At 42.1% G+C, this 16,748-nt stretch overlaps 2 protein-coding genes across 4 annotated transcripts; both read left to right on the top strand.

Annotated features, from left to right (window-relative positions):
• The first annotated feature begins 19 nt into the window (after positions 1 to 19).
• On the top strand, positions 20 to 4,007 carry atpaf2 (ATP synthase mitochondrial F1 complex assembly factor 2). The gene is made up of 8 exons (XM_070852451.1): positions 20 to 424; positions 544 to 588; positions 778 to 926; positions 1,325 to 1,422; positions 1,871 to 1,951; positions 2,065 to 2,177; positions 2,466 to 2,581; positions 3,085 to 4,007. The coding sequence occupies exons 1-8, from the start codon at positions 295 to 297 to the stop codon at positions 3,220 to 3,222; spliced, it is 870 nt and encodes a 289-aa protein (XP_070708552.1). The 5' UTR covers positions 20 to 294; the 3' UTR covers positions 3,223 to 4,007.
• A 269-nt stretch (positions 4,008 to 4,276) lies between these two features.
• Positions 4,277 to 16,748, top strand: tom1l2 (target of myb1 like 2 membrane trafficking protein). Of its 3 annotated transcripts, XM_070852450.1 has the most exons (15): positions 4,277 to 4,354; positions 4,770 to 4,854; positions 5,609 to 5,687; positions 6,000 to 6,149; positions 7,214 to 7,348; positions 7,462 to 7,608; positions 8,301 to 8,417; positions 8,646 to 8,779; positions 8,925 to 8,976; positions 10,781 to 10,949; positions 11,619 to 11,745; positions 11,878 to 11,956; positions 12,863 to 12,922; positions 13,812 to 13,848; positions 13,954 to 16,748. In XM_070852450.1, the coding sequence occupies exons 1-15, from the start codon at positions 4,303 to 4,305 to the stop codon at positions 14,100 to 14,102; spliced, it is 1,572 nt and encodes a 523-aa protein (XP_070708551.1). In that variant the 5' UTR covers positions 4,277 to 4,302; the 3' UTR covers positions 14,103 to 16,748. The 3 variants fall into 3 exon arrangements, with proteins under 3 accessions (XP_070708551.1, XP_070708548.1, XP_070708550.1); XM_070852447.1 differs by lacking the exon at positions 12,863 to 12,922; XM_070852449.1 differs by lacking the exons at positions 13,812 to 13,848; positions 13,954 to 16,748 and having other exon boundaries at positions 12,863 to 13,179.

Genomic DNA, 16,748 nt, shown 5'->3' with positions numbered 1-16,748 from the left:
AACTACATTTCCCTGCTAGTAAAAGTGTTGGCGACGCTATCTGTCAAGCACGAAAGGTCACACGCGTGCATTTGAACACAGGAGCTGTTAAGAAAAGCGGAGTAAGAAATGTGTTGCTGCAAATAGAGACATCGCGACATTACACTGTCAGCTTGTGCACTATAAACGATGTTTGTAACGTGTAAAACATGTTGCATCTGATTAACTAACAAACTGCGGTCGGAAACAGGTAGCCTAGCAGAAACTGGTAGCTAGCTTGTTAGCTAGCTTTTCTGAACAACATTACATCTTAACATGACAGCCGCAATGTTTAGGAGCCTTGTTAGACTTCGGGGTCCGTTTGGAAGTGCCCCTTCTCTCAGTGAAGTGTGCCCAAGAAGTCAGCACTTTCAGTCTGCCTTGAAATACTCCACAGCCACAGCAGGTAAGAAATATAAGCAGTGTGGACAATACTTCTTTCTGCTGCAGCAATAGCAAGTTTGTATAACGTAACCCAGCTGTGTGAGTGTTCTTAACAGATGTTATGTGTTCTGCTGTTTACAGAAAGGAGAAGATTTTATCAAGATGTCAGTATATCGCAGGGTGAAGGTAAGTCTAATGTCAGTCTAATAGGTGCAAGAAGACAGCTCTGTAATTGATGGTCCTACAGAAACGGTCTTTCCCAGCTTTCTTTGTTGGTAAAAATGTAGTGATAACAGCTGAACTAGTCATTTCTTCTCCAAGTCTGTCTCCTCCCTCAGCTTCATGAATGTTTCCGATGTTTAACTTGTCATGCAGGTGGTTTATATGAGGTGAACCTCGACAGAAGGAAGCTGAAAACTCCTGGAGGGAAGCTGTTCACTCTGCCCAATGAATCCCTGGCCATCGCCGTGGCAACCGAGTGGGATGCTCAAAGGGACACACTCAAGTTCTACACTATGCACCTGGTACGGACTCACCTATCAATTGGAGGGGCTTTAAAACTGAGGTCTTTATCCCCGGGCTCAAACCCAGTTAAGGGTTGCCTGATATGCAGATGAATTTTAAAATGTGTACAACTACATACACAATACATTTTGGGCTCCTCCATGCTAATTGACATATGGGAAGGTGGTGAGATTTCAGGATGGGAGACCTTCCCAAAAAGTATGAGCACACAAAAAATTAGAGGCCACTGTTATGAGCTGCTGTAACCCAAATCCCCTGTTGACACAGCAAACTAACTGTGAACTCATTCTCAGACGATGTATTTCATGTAATCCGGTATTAGCTTTCATGCAACTTGTAAAGGATGCTTAACCAAAAAAGCACCAGAAAGAGTAATGTTTCTGCACTCTGACTGCAGACTACACTGTGCAACACGGCTCTGGACAATCCCACCCAGCGTAACAAGGACCAAATGATCACCGCTGCCCTGAAGTTCCTGGAGACCGATACTGTCTGGTATATCACTCCTTTGCCAAATGACTTCAACATTTCATTGAATTAATCCTTTCTTTTTTGTTGCTGTGATTAACAGCAATATCTTTTTCAGTGTTCTGTACATCCATATATAGGCAAAACTAAATACTAGTTTCTTTCTTAAATGGCATAAAAGGCCAGTTTGTTTACACATCAAGGAATTTAATGACAGCAAAGGACAGAGAACAACACAGTGACATCATTGAGATTAAATGTCCATATTCTCAGTGAGGTGACCCTTTCAATTAAAACCTCATGATTGTGAAAGATAAGAAAGTCAACACAGTGACAACAACAATAGGATGAAATTAACTGATTACCTCCTGTCCTGCATTTGGACAAACTTGTTGACTTAGAGTTTACATGCTGTTGGTTATTTGCTGTTTTTCATGTTGTTAAAGGTACTTAATGGTGTTTTTCTGTTGTGCAGTTACAGAGTAGATGAGCCCCATGGTTTGGTTGAGCTACAGAAAAATGAGTGGGACCCTGTGCTGCACTGGATTGAAAACAGGTAACCGCAGCATTATCTTTTGCCGTAGTCGAGGCGCGTTGGCTGACACGTAAATCAAGCTGCTGTATTAAACTCTTTCCCAATTGTCTTCATCTCCCACAACTCAATTGCAGATATAATGTCACTATTGGCTCCTCATCCAATATTTTGGGTCCCGAGATCCCAGAGGCAACCAAAGACACTTTCCGACAACACCTGAATTCTTACAACTTCTGGTCTCTGACAGGTAAAACACCAGATCAAAAACTGATCCAAGATGAGTCTCTTTAATCATTATGTGCTCTTCTGAAACAGGCCTAGATTTAGATACGGCATACTCGTACTGTGCTAGATATTATCTTACGATTATATGTATAGAGGAGTTTTTATTTTGCTTGTGTGGTAACTGCAAATTGTACAACTGAAAATGAAGTGCTAGACAGGTGAGTGGTAAGTGTAATAGTTTCGATAGTATTGTAATAACCTGTAATAATCTGGCAGAGGTGTACAGTAATGTGTTTTTTTTCCTGTGCAGGACTCGAGTATGTGATCACCCAGCTGAAGTCTGTTGTGCTGTCGATGGGGATGATTGACAGACATCTGAGTGTGGAGCAGGCTGTGCTGCTCTCCAGACTGGAGGAGGAATACCAGGTAGGAGATAAACAGAATGTGTCGTTCAGTTTTTTTTGTGTCCTTTAATAACCAGAGATGCTCTGTAGTCTCTGTATTGTGATACTCTCCTCTTATTGTTAGTGCTACTGTTTCTTATAACCACATTTCCCAGATATCCCAGTAATGGACTCTTTACTTCTTCAGTTTTAGTTAAGGTTGTCATTGGCTTTATTGAAGTGTGTTATTTGTTACTCTTTCCCAATCTGTAATTGCCAGAGACTCAAAAGATTTGCTGCTTTTATTTGGTAGAACAGCACCCTCTTCTGTTTTTTTTTTTATATTTCACATGACACCTAACCTTGTAATTCACAATGTACAATGCAGTGTAGAGGCTGACTTTGCTTTTCTGAGTCTTGGTTTTACTTGTACAGAAATACTACGAATGTCTTTGCTAAGAGGTTGGCCTGCTGCTCCTCCAGAAAACAGTATTATTGTTCTCTTTTTATTCCTCTAACGTGTTGGTTTTTTTTTCTCCTTCACAGATTCGGACATGGGGAAACGTAGAGTGGGCCCACGACTACGACATGTATGAGCTGAGAGCACGAACTGCTGCTGGAGCTCTTTTTGTTCACCTCTCATCTGAGAGTTCAACAGTAAAACGCAAACTTCTGCAGGACTGAGACGAATAAAGTTGCAGATAAAACTCTGTGAGCACACAACAAATCTGCCCTCGAAGTGAGAACACCCCAAGGACCTCAGCTCATCCGTGTTTCCACAACCATGCAGACCAATGCAACACATCGCGTTTGTTCTATTCAGCAGCGACAACTGCTGTGTCTGGGGTTTGTTATAGAGTCACTTCACTCCAGTAAAACATTGGCTGTCTTTTTGCAGTGTTTACATGTGGCAGCTGCCAAGTGTGACCCCTCATCTAGTTTCCAGTCAGTTCTCAGTCATCCGTGACATTTTGGACACTGCGCATGGTTTCAGGAGAATGGTGACTAATGTTGTTGTCTGTCTGGTGGTGGAATGTTAACTCCGTGCCCGCTTTCTCTGTGCGCTACATTTGAATACTGCAAAGCGCATGTGCTATCCTAACAGTACACTATACATATGAACTGTGCTGTGTGTAGTGGTTGGTAATGGTACACTTATTTAGACTCAGTTATTTTGTGGTACATATATTTTGGCATTTTTTAGTGCGGTAATGAGGTGAAAGACTGAATGCTGTGCACAGAAAGCCTGTTCATCAGTATCAGAAAAGTAGAGTTTTAGAGGAAAAGTGGACTGCATCCTCATCCAGCTGCAACTATCATGTACTGAAGGTTTTGTTGCTTGAGATGAATCAAAGTAATTGAAATAATGCCAATATGTGACTCATGTTTGTCTGTGCACTTTCCACCCATTGTAAGCAAAATGTCAGCAAACTTTATTGTGAATTAAAACCCAAACCAGGCAAAACATTTGTCCAGATGTCTGTCATGATTACATACCACGGGCACATATTCTGTGTCTGCATCGGCTCATATCAGACTGAGTGCAACAGTCATAAAATAGCCATTTGAGTTTTATTGATGCAACCTTTGGTGCCTTTTATTTACAATCGCCCAACTCTTATGATGGATGCTCTAGCTGTCCAATCACGATAAAGGTCAGGATTTCTTGGCCAATGGCGTTGCTCTGTGGGCGGGACTTGGTGGACGTTTCCTCATGTATCATCATCATCATCCCATGGACTGACTTGTTTGTGGTCGAGCAAGATGGAGTTCCTCCTGGGAAATCCTTTCAGTACCCCTGTGGGGCATTGCATTGGTGTGTAACCAGATGTGTAGGAAGCGACACCGCGTGAGGATAGATGTTTATGTTTGGAAATGTATTATTTTGTGTCGTAGTCGTTTGCGGGCTTGCTACCTTTAGCATGCTAACGTCCCTGAATGAGTTCTCTGGCAACCGTTAGCCGCCTAGCTAACTAGTAGTAACGGTAACATCTGCTATCATTGTGCTAGCAGTGTCGTTAACAAACTAAAGGTCTGTTTTCTGTCATTGTCAGTTCTTGGGTTAGTGTTAAAACCATTAACTAATACAATGACTTGCCTCCAAGGGTGACTAATAGCTAAGTTAGCTAACAATCAGCTAGCACCGGTCATCGTCACATAATTGCTGTGGTGTGTTTTACTGAGACGTCTTGACAGGTTATTTTCTTTACTTACCTGCTTGTGTCTTCCAGAGAGAGCTACTGATGGCTCTCTGCAAAGTGAAGACTGGACCCTCAACATGGAAATATGTGACATCATCAATGAAACAGAGGATGGGTGAGTACCCAGAATGCCAGTCAGTATCCATATCTGTCACTGATTACCTCTGAGAGCAATACTTTAATTCTGTCGTCCTCATTCAGTGCTGTTTACGTAATGCATTGCTGCAGCAAGATACACTCAGAGCCAGTCCTTTCTTTATCTGTGTCATTCTAAGAGAAGCCGAGCTCTGACCGTGTGAGGTGGATTTAAGCAAGGCCTCCTTGCTTATCTCATTTCTCCATTAACCTTGTACTGTATATTCAAGCCCGTGTGTGAAGTCCAGGTCTTGTTTGATTAGTGGGTTGTAAACTTGCTTAGGTGGGTCAAACCTAGTGCAGTGTACTGTATATCAGCAGTCTATAAAAAGAGGTCTGACTCTACTTTTTTCCTCTCTCTGGGGAATGCAAGGGGTGTTGTACCTGCTGCTGTGAGGCTGAATTGATCTCTTGGTAGTTTTAAATGAATTCAAGTTAATTATCATTACCTCAGAAACGAACAGTCACATCAGCTAAGCAGAAACTCTGAAAAGTTAATCATTGACGTGTGCATACGCCTGGTATTCAGCGTCCCACTTTTTACAGTTGTGTCCATCATCCAGTCAGTGGCGTTTAAAATGTGCCTTAACGCCCTCTGTCATTAAGTTCTTGGCAATCCTGCTCACTCTTCTTAAAATGACTTACTAGTCCATTTAAAAGCTTTGGGCATACTCTGCTGTGCTATCCTTGTGTGTTTAATGCGTGTTTATACTTGTGTTTTTATGTGTGTGCAGGCCAAAGGATGCCATTAGAGCAGTGAAGAAGAGGCTGAATGGCAACAGGAATTATAGGGAAGTTATGTTGGCTTTAACGGTGAGTTTAGAGTCGGCAAGAGGACGGCAGCTACACTGTATTTACATGTTGTCCATGTTGTCCAAGTTCTCCCACTGTCACAGTCAGACAAATACATCTGAATAATAAGTCCTTCCTGTGTTTCTTCCTCTCGCACAATAAACAAATTACTTGGGGCCACTCGATTGTATCACACAATTTGCATTCATCATTAATTTGCAATCCAATGTCCATCAATATGTGGGTTTCACAACTCTTAACAGGCCTGTAATTGATTTGAGTCACAGGTCCATCAGCATATTCTCACAGCAATTTCCTGTCTACATTCATCAGGTCCTGGAGACGTGCGTGAAGAACTGCGGCCATCGTTTCCATTCTTTGGTCACTAGCAGGGACTTTGTTGATGGCGTTCTTGTTAAAATCATCTCCCCTAAAAACAACCCACCTACAATTGTTCAAGATAAAGTACTCGCCCTGATTCAGGTAAGATAGTTAAATTACTTTCACCTAGTGTAGTTTTGCAGAGTAGGTGTTTCTTACAGTATGTGTGGCTGTGCAGCAGTCGGAACGTTTTCCGTCCTCCCCAGGCAGAGCCTCAGGTAAAGCACTGTGTCTCCAGGGCTTCAGCCAGGAGCAGCTCTAGTTACCTGTCACAGCTCAGGTGACCCTGCTAGGCTCATGTGGGCTGCTCTTATTTCCACCAAGGACACCATGTGACTACAGTTTGCGGCATGGATCCAGGAGGGGGGCGGGGGCATACAGTAGCTGTTAGGGAGAATCAAATAGTTTCTTGTTTGTTTAAGCATTAGACAAACAAGTTTGTGAGGGAAGGGCGAGATGGGAAAACTGTGTGGGAAAATGTATTTAACATCTATCCCTTTACACAACAGCAAGAGCATTGTTGACAGTTCTTTTGGCAAGATGCGTAATACCCAGTTGGGCAACAGACTGCGGCTGTGTTGTGCAGCTCCCTAACCACCTGACCCATCTCTCAGATTGTTTTTAGACTTTGTGCACCTTGAAGATGATAAACGGTAATAGTCCTTACAACATTTAAATTTAAGGCCATTTTAAGTTGATATATTCAAACCAAACTCTTACTAGCCTCGATTAGATAATTGGTGTACATGCTGGTTTATGTTGCTTTCAGACACACTTTAGCCAAAGTAAGGAGGCTGTTGTGAAAATTAGAATTTTAGATCAAACTGGCTCGCAGTTTGAAGCGAGTGAGGAGTGAGGAGACTTGTAGATAAAGAACCTCAAAGTGCACTTATGTGTCATATGTGTCATGAGCTGTAATGGCCCAGTGTAGCTTCAGCCCGAACACTGCTGAGAGACAGAGAAGCCAAGAGCTTTGTGGTTTTGCTGACTGAGTGTATTCAAGGCAGACAAACAGAAATGATCACAGAACAGGCCTCTTTGAGTATTCTGACATCCCTTGCTTTGTTTGCTGTCCCAGCCTTCCCTTTACCCATTGTTTTTTTTTGTTGTTGTTCAGTCTCACCCTCTCCTTTCTTTTAACTCTTTTCCCACTCTGCCTTCTCCAGGCATGGGCTGATGCATTCAGGAGCAGTCCTGACCTTACAGGCGTGGTCCAAATCTACGAGGAGCTAAAGAGGAAAGGCATTGAGTTCCCCATGTCAGACCTGGAGACCCTGTCACCTATACACACACCTCAGAGGGTAGGAGGCATCATACTAAGCAGCTTTAATGTTTACAGAAGTTTCTGTGCAAAGACCAAGCAAAGTGTTGATTATCGCCCCAGGTAATTTGTCTGTTTGTCTGTTGCTTCTAGTCTGCATCTGCTCCAGAGGGCGACTCCACCCTACATAAATACAGCACCATGACTCAGCCCACACCACAGGCTGTCCCACCAGCCTACACCACCCCCCAGGTCCCCAACATACATGCCTCTGGATCTATCAATCCTACACCTGAACAGGTACAGTGTCACTCCCATAAACACAGTGAAACTGAACAGCTGGTTCAGATTCGTACTCACCCCATAGCATCCTGCACTTCCCTTATTAAAGGACAGACTTACATTTTCTGGTTTCCTCTTTTGGTGTGTTTTAATGATTTAGTTTAGGAGCAGACAATTCAATTTTGACTTGCCTGGCACCTGTGTTTCACTGCTTCAAACATGCTTGGTGAGACAGTGTTCCCAATCCCAACCTTTTTTCCTCAGACGGACCCCCTCAGTTGGCAACTCAAGTATCCCTTTATTGTCACCACCTTTCATGTTCCTAGTATGAAGGGATTCTAAAGTGGATGTTATTTAACACTATTCATTATGTCAGAGTTGATACTGTTATTGAATTGAATTGAATAGTCAGCGTTAAGGTTGCTCGTATTCGTACCACTTCGGTTTGAAGTGGCAGAAATGGATTCATTATCATTCTCTTCATTACTTTCAGCTAACTGTTTCAACTTCTCCGCTCGCTTGTGGTTTTCTTGTACTCTATTGCAGCACGTGGTGTTATATGCATGTATTTTCACTACACTGTCACAACTGACCCAGGTTAATGAACAGCTTATGCGTTATTTCAGATTTGATAAAGGTCAACATCATACGATTTGTAATCCTTTTTGCTGTAGATTAACTGTAGATTAATTAAATTCTATGACATCCAGATTTGCCGGCTGCGCAGTGAGTTGGACATTGTTCGTGGAAACACTAAGGTGATGTCGGAGATGTTGACTGAGATGGTCCCAGGACAGGAGGATGCTTCAGACTATGAGTTACTACAGGCAAGGAAGTGTGTGTGTGTGTGTGTGTGTGTGTGTGTGTTTCTGTCTGTCTTTCTCTGTGTCTGTATATACTTAATGTGTGTGTGAATGAACAGCTGAAAAAAAGATGTGCATTTGTAGTTTTAAGAAGACAAAGCATTATTAAAACAGTAACAGGACACTTCTGTGCACATGTGTGTTTATGTATTTGTGCTGTGTGCATGTGTATGTATGTATGTATGTATGTAGGAGCTGAACAGGACTTGTAGAGCAATGCAGCAGAGGATAATGGAGCTCATCTCCTGTGTTTCTAATGAGTCGGTGACTGAGGAGCTGCTGCATGTCAACGATGACCTCAATAACATTTTCCTACGCTATGAAAGGTTAGAACACGCTAAGTCGTCTCTTGGAGCAAAAAAAAGTGTGCACGTTCAAACTCACCTTTACCCCAGAAAACATTGCTTGTTTGCACAGATTTGGTTAGATAAACATTGTCATTTCTTTCATGCTGTCCTTTCCTCGCCACAGGTATGAGAGGTTTAGGTCTGGCAGGTCCTCGGCTCAGAGTGTCAACAATGGGGTGAGTCAGCAGTTAATAACACAGGTGGTGAAACGCCCAGGGTTTGCATCACTGCTCTCATGCTCATGTTTTCTCATCGTCTGATGTGGGCACCTTTCAGTGTCAATAGAGCGGACTTGTTGCATGTTACATTATCAGTCGGGCTTTACAATGTCTTTCAAATGCTGTTGTCTGTCAAGTACCTATCAGTGATTTACAAGATGTACATGCCTTATGAAATGGAAACCCAACAAAGACTTGCATGCATTTGCTTTCACCAAAAAATGCAAAGAAAATATCATTTATTGTCTTTATACAATATAATCAAAGCAGGCCTGTTGCATTTCAGCCCTGTCCAGCAGGGGGAAACATTGACTGCTGTGACAGTACAGTAGTCAATGAAATACATTGATGCAGTGTTGTTGCATTTTGGGAATTGACCGGATTTGTATTTAGAGATGTGCTTGAAGTCCTTATGATTCAGAGTTGCTTTAATTGACCCCTATATACTTGTTTTCACCCTTTATTAAACAAACGGGAGCATCATTGTTTTCCGCTGTACTGAAACACATTCCTGCCCTCTAATGTTTAACACCTACCTGCTAGAAAAGAGCAAACAATATCCAAACCAAGATCGAGAGCAATTTTTTTTCATGTTGTTTTACGGCAGCTTGCTTACCAGGTCCGTGTACTGTACATCACAGGCCGGCAGCAGCTTACAGCGGAGGCCTTTCTTCATCATGTTTTTCATCAGTTTCCTGTGCCCCCCCCTCATCTTTGTGTCACTGTAGCCGATGTACAGTTTCTTTGTCATACATCTAAACTGACCTTACACGAATCTGATGAAGCCCATGAGGCAAGGATACCTGTTGGAACATGCTTACGTCTTCATTGGGTTTCCAGTTTTATTCAGGCATGGTATATCTTCCATTGTTAGCATGCCATTACATTGTGTCCCTGCACAGGCATGTTAATGGTATTCACTGTCTCTTCCTTTCTGTTCTTTTCTATTCTTCTGTTTCTGTGGCTAGCTGAGACAGGCAAGTATGAAAATATTGTCACCCCCCCTAAATGACCAGTGTCACCCCACAGCGACTGTTGAAACATGGCTAAATAATATGGGCCCTGCCTCCACTGGTTATCTGTCACCCCATATGACATGTTTTGACTATGCAGCCCCCAACAGCCAATGATGTGATGAACCTGGAGGTAGACTGACAGTAACGCAAGATGGCACTGAAATAAATCTCTGTTATATTGTGTTTGCATTATCTCAAATGGTCAAAGTTTGGGATTTGCAAAATGGATATATGAACTCCTCCCCCCAAAGATGCAATATCCCCTCCTCCCTCCCTGCTGTATTTCTGCCTTCTTAAGGGGATTGTTTAGTTTGTATAGATAACCAGCATGTGTCAAGTTAATGACAGCACTATCAAGAATTTGGTAGTCAAACTCTTTTTTTAAAACCTAAATATGTCTCTAAGATTGAGAAATATTCTTTGGATCCCCTTAAGAAACTGAAAAGTCAGAAAGTGACTTAATTTGCTATCCTCAGTTATAGACATTTTCATGCTCTCCTGAAGCTAACCTCGTTCTAATTCTTATCATACACCATGCCATTCTTTTTTTTTCATTTATTTAAACCACAATTGTTGCTTCTTCTTTCATATTTTTCAGACACAGTCAAGGTATAACCACACTGTATAACCCTGCCTTTCTTTTGCCTCCCACAAGAGGATTTGTTTTGCTGCTCATGAGCCAGAAGCCCGAAATGCTCCTCTCAGGTTTTACATGAAACCAGAGCTGTTGTGCTGTTTTTCACCAGGTCCTGAGTGAGGCTACAGAGGACAACCTCATAGACCTCGGCCCAGGCTCCCCGGCGGTGGTCAGCAACATGCCGAACGCAGCCCCGACCAGTTTGCCCCCCTCCATCACAGCCCCCGCAGGAAGGCCCTCCTCCCCGGCCACCTTGGCCTCCCGCCTGGCCGGTCTTGGTATGCACACCCTGCCTCAGACATTTGAATATGATAAGATAAATTAAAGTTTGACATTTTCGGAAATACATGAATTTCACTTTTTTTGCCAAGAGTTGGGTGAGAAATGTGATTACACTCATCTCTATTAACTATAGAGCTAGATTTGACAGCTAATTGGCTTAGCTTAGCTAAAGACTGGAAGTAGGAGGAAAGAAACCATGTCTGGGTTTGTCTTAAGTTAACTAATCTAAACACTATACCTAATTCTGTTGTGTGGTGAAAGGAAGCCACCTCACCTGGCTGCTGGTCACCAAGAAATAGTTGTTATTAGCTGTTTTATGCTAAGCTAATAAACTCCCGGCTCTAGCTCCATGATTAACGCTCACCCATCAGAGTGGTGTTCACCTTCTCATATAACTCTGAGCAGGAAAGCAAATAAGTAATTCCTTCCACTGCTGCATTTGCACCACTATAGATTGCTGTACACTTCATTTAGACACCAGCTGACTCTTACTGCGGGAGCAGCAGCGCTGGTTGCCAGAGGAGTTTTGACTTAATTGCAGAGCCTCAGTAGAAAATCTGTGAAAAATAGACACTATTCCATTAGCTTTGCGGTTTATGCAGTGGAATAAACTGCAAAGCTAGTTTTGCCGTAGAGTGTATAGAAGAGTGCACTTTCCCCTCCAGACATGGGCGCAGACAGCGTGAGCAGCACCCTGAGCTCTCTGTCCAGCTGTAAGCCTCCTCCCACCCAGGACGACTTCGACGTGTTTGCTCAAACCAGGACTGGAGCTCTGTCTGAGCCACAAAAGATGTAAGGACCACTAATACTAATTGTATTATTTCACCAGTTGTTTGAGCTCTAGTCATATTTTCAATTAAGAATAATCAATCAAAACATGTTCCCAACAGTACTGTAAAGGCCCATTTCTACCTCTTGTCTCAGTTCTACAACAGATAGCGGTAGCAATGCCACTGGCAGCCTTCCTCCCACTCTGGATGTCCTACAGCCAACTGCAGGAGCGGTGAGTCTCAGTGACACAGACGTCCATGTCCAGTGTGGGCTATATTTTTCAGTCCGTGTTTTTAATAACTACTCAAGGAACATTTTGGAGAGTGTGCTTATACATCATGCAGCGAGCCGCACCATGATGAAGCAGTGTTTAACCTGCGCTGCTGGATGCTACTAATCGCTCATTCAGCCAACAAATTGATGTTTGTGTTTCTAACTGAGATGGAAGTTTTAACAGCAATATAGATTAATAGTAGTTACTTAAGCATCTTGAGTGCTACCCTTTCCTGGCTCTTGTGTTTCCAGCATTACTAACAAGACTGGAAATTGTCTCGTCAGTCATAGTGCGTGTGGCCTTGTCATAATCCCGCTTTCACACTTGACACTACTAAACACCAGTCAGTTGTTACTAATACTTTTGTTTTAAGTGATCAGTTCATCCGATGAATGTAACATTGTACGGTCTGAAGATCCCACTGCTGTTTGGTGTGATTGTGGGTGGTGGCTTGTGTAAAATGGTCAAATGCTGAACTTTGTAGCTGCGGTTAGTGGATTAGGCCACCTGCTGTGCTGTCAGATGTGACATTGCTTGCTACATTCATCTTCACCAGCTTCTCTCTGCATCCCACGCTGCTTAATCTGCTTGCGTGACATGTTTTCTTTATGTAAAAGTGGATCCACGCCACTCTCATCAGTGTGTGTGTGTGTGTGTGACGTGACACACCATCCACAAGCATTCATCTCAATTTCTTTATTTTTTTTTTCCTCACAAAATACTTTAAGTTGCATTTTACACTGAAGTTCATTTAAGTCATATTTTGTTGTGTTTGGGGTGGGTTTTTTTTTTTTTTTTTTTTTTTCTGTTGTGGCATTGCTGCCCCCCTCGGCCACCTGTGGCGGTCTTGATGCTGCCCCGTAGGGTGTCGGAGGCCAGTCCTCTGTCATGGATGACATAGAGGAGTGGCTGTGTACTGATGTGGTGAGCCTATCATGATTTTTATTTCTGCCTGCAGTTCTCTCTCCCTCTCTCTTTCCTTTGTCACTGTGCTTTTTCCCCTTATATCAAATTTAAGAATGTTTTATAAAAGTAACACCTTTCTCTCACGTTTCATCACCTGTTGATCCATCACATATTAATATCCTAGTTCGTTTTAAGTTGCTAACGGTTTGTTGTGGGTACAAACTAACATTATCATGACAAAATAATGTAAAATGAGCATGAGGTTTTGAATACAAACATGCACATGGACACATTGTAACATTCTGGGTTGTGAATAACTTCATCCATCTGCTCTGAACCTTCTTCACCTGCGCAAGATTTTTACCTGTACATGTGTGTGTAACACCTTAATTTTGATCAAAGTTAGTCTGTTGCCTGACTGGAACCTTAACCAAAAGCTACAACCTGCTTAAGGTTATACAATAGGAACTTTTTTAATGTGATTAAAGGGAGGAAAGTCGTGGATGATTTTGTGATAAAACATGTCAAGAGTTCATGCTCATTTTACACAAATTTACGAGCCTGTGTTGCATAATTGTGTGGTAATATCCAGCTGTTTTGGTTGGGGAACAACTGGTGGATTTGTTTTGGTATTCATCAAATAAATTGGGATCAATAGAAAATGTATTAAAGTGGTATTAATAGAAAATGCATTTAATTGGGGTTAATAGAAAATGTATTCGAGTGAGTGGTAATGAAGGTAAGTGGCTCCTTGTGTAATAAAACTGCTGAGTGAGAGCACGGCACTGTGGACGGTTTTGTTTAAATGAGTGGTTTTGGGTTTGGACTTGGGTACTTGGTTTGCAGTGGATTAGGTTTTGCAGAGTCAGCTCCCAGATGTGACGATGTTGTCTTTGTTTTTCAACAGAAAGGAGATGATGGTGAGGAAGGAGTGACAAGCGAAGGTAAAACAACACAAATCTCCTTTTCGCACATTTTTTTCAGCTCCATTTTGACCAAATTTCCTCTCAAATTCACATTTCCTTCCTTCCTTGATCCAACGCTTCTAGAGTTCGACAAGTTCCTCGAGGAGAGAGCCAAAGCTGCAGAGATGGTCCCCAGCCTACCGTCGCCCCCCAGTGGCGAACCGGGTGCAGCGCAGGGAACCCCAAGCCGCAAGAAGCCAGACCGGCCGGAGGACAGTTTGCTCGCCATGTAGACCTCCCACCTTTGCCCTCCAGATCCCCAGCCTACGACCCAACCAGCCGATTAGCGCCCCCACCCCGAGGACAGACTGACCTGACACTAAAACACACTCACCTCCGTTCTGATTCATCACAACACTATTCAGTTACACTACAGAGATTGGGACACGCCCTCCTTGTAAAAAAGGGAATTATTCATGTTCTTTGTTAATTTCTCACAAGAAAGGGGAAACCAGACAGGTGGCCTATTTTGAAAAGCCACCAGCCGATGGATCTCACCCACACGATGACCAGAGTCAGAGGCTGTGAGGCAGCCTGCTTTTTCCTTCGTCTTTACCTCTGAAGAGTCTCCCTCCGCCTGTCGTGGACTGCAGAGCTTCATGTTGCAGCTAATCCTAAAAATACCATGTAGAGTTTTCTAAAAAACAAAACAACAAAAAAAACAAAAAAAAAGGCATCCTGCTGTCCTCATCATTAGTGGGAAATCAGTTTCTTACCCGAGCCCTTAAAGCATGCATTATCGCCACCTAACTTGATAATTTAAGTTTTTACAATTAAAGACACCTCAACAGAAAATCTGGGCTGTTACCGCAGAAAAGCCCAGAAGCGCTGAGCATACTCATGAGAATATTGTTTTGGTGTTTGTATCAGTCCCTTTGCAAGTCAGTCTGAGTTGAATTGTAAATCTGTAAATGACAAATGTCAAGTCTATTAGTCGTGTGTATATTTAAGCTACATATGTATGAAAGAGATGTTGATTTAATGTAGATTTTTCAAAAGGGTTTATCTTCCAGCTGCTCTGACGAAAGGGATGTACCTCACAGGGGTCGGCTTTTTTTCCACAAGAAAAGGGAATAGTACACACCTGATCATTAAGAAAAATCAAACTGAAAGACGAGAAGAAGGGAATGTAGTTTTTGTGTTTGGTAACTAATGTGGTCTTTAACCATCCTCTAAGTCACACGTCGTAGATTTGTCTTTGACAAACTGAACCGCAGTTGTTTGATGATTTGTTGGTAACAAGAGATTATTTTGCTGAGATTTTATAAGCCTAAAGCTGCTGTCTGAGTTTTTGCAGGTAATGCTGTCTAATTATTCTAGTTTATGTAATCATCTGTATGCTGAACACAGGTCCGTTGTGTCATGATTTTACATGGATTGAGTCCACAGGGAGTGGTAATGTTATTTTCTGACATGCTGTGATCGGTGAGTTTTTACTCACTGACTGTAGGTTTCAACTCTTTTTTTTTTTTTTTTTTTTTTTTGGAGTAGACTGTGCTGTATGAGTTCTGTTCTGAAGCTGAGCTCAGAGGACCAAATTCATGCTTTCTCCTTGATGTGGAAGGAAAATTCTGGATAATTGGGTTGTTCCCGCCTAGTCGGGTCCTTTCTTTGACTCCGACTTGGGAGCTTAATATCCAGGGATGTAATGAGAATTCAATATCACACTACTGTTGTGCATTTTTTTGCGTTATTTCCTTATGCTGACATCTTAAAAGGCCTGACCTTTCAAACGTGACATTTGTTTTCAGAAATGAGCCGGCCGCAGACGCACTGCTACAAATGAGACATTTTACTCTTTTGACAATAATAAATGCAACATGTTACACAATCACAACAAGCTTCAAACAAGCGCGCACTTTGACAGTCGCATTACCTTTCAACTTGTACTGTAAATCACTTAACACTTAACTGGGTGTAATTAATGAGAGCTGTATGGAAAATATTTGAGCAGAAGTGTAGAAATAATTTATTCAGCACTATTTTTTTTTTCCCATCAGATCAGTATTTTAAATCATTTTGTTGTGCAAAAGAAAAAAGGGACAGGAACTATGTTTAGGGACAGAATGAGAAATTGTCATAATTGTGTGTGTTTTAGCATTTTTGTTAACGGGGTTCCTTTTTATACATTGCTGCTGGCTAATGTATCTTGTTGTTTTTGGTTCTGTTTATTGGTCATGTGGATATTCTTGTTGGTCGAATGCGTCCATTTAGTAAAATTGTGGACATAGTTTATGAGGGCAGTCCGTCGCTGATTCATAGATGTAAGAGAATCACACCACTTTTCCCATTTCTCTCATGAAGGAAACATATTTTTAATACCATCGTTCACTCTTAATTTCATGGACTGACTAGCACGACAAAAAAGAAAACACAATTAACTTTCTATGGACACTTTTGACAAAGCATTAACATTGCACATTTTTGAAAGGGAAACCACCTTTCTCCTTCCGTTTTCTTGGTTTAGTGTTCAACGTGTGCGTGCGTGTGTGTGTCTGTGTGCGTAACGCAGAAACATTTTATCTCAGTTGATTGAAAAAAAACAAAAAGAAGCCTCCAAATGTATGTTTAAAGGATACATGTTGTTACTCTCCTGTTTGATACCGCCCAGGATCAGCCTGGTTTATATCAGTGTGAGCTCTGTCTGTGATTTGTAACTGAATCTCAGCTTCCCAGAAACTTTGCCAGAGTCATCTCAGACCTGTTTTGCAGAGGAACAATATGTTTCTTTGTATGTCTCTGGATGATACGAAAAAAGATGCTGATAGGGAGGCTGTGCTGTGTGACTGCCACTTTCCTAAGTTGCCTCATCTCTCGTTTCTCTTTGTGTTGTTTGACTTCTGCATGAACTCTAATAAAACATTAGCAGTGTGTCCACA

This window comes from Pempheris klunzingeri, chromosome 20, assembly GCF_042242105.1.
Source record: "Pempheris klunzingeri isolate RE-2024b chromosome 20, fPemKlu1.hap1, whole genome shotgun sequence".
Taxonomy (NCBI): Eukaryota; Metazoa; Chordata; class Actinopteri; order Acropomatiformes; family Pempheridae; genus Pempheris; species Pempheris klunzingeri.
The sequence above is the reverse complement of the archived record's forward strand: the minus strand, read 5'-3'. Positions and strand labels throughout refer to the sequence as shown.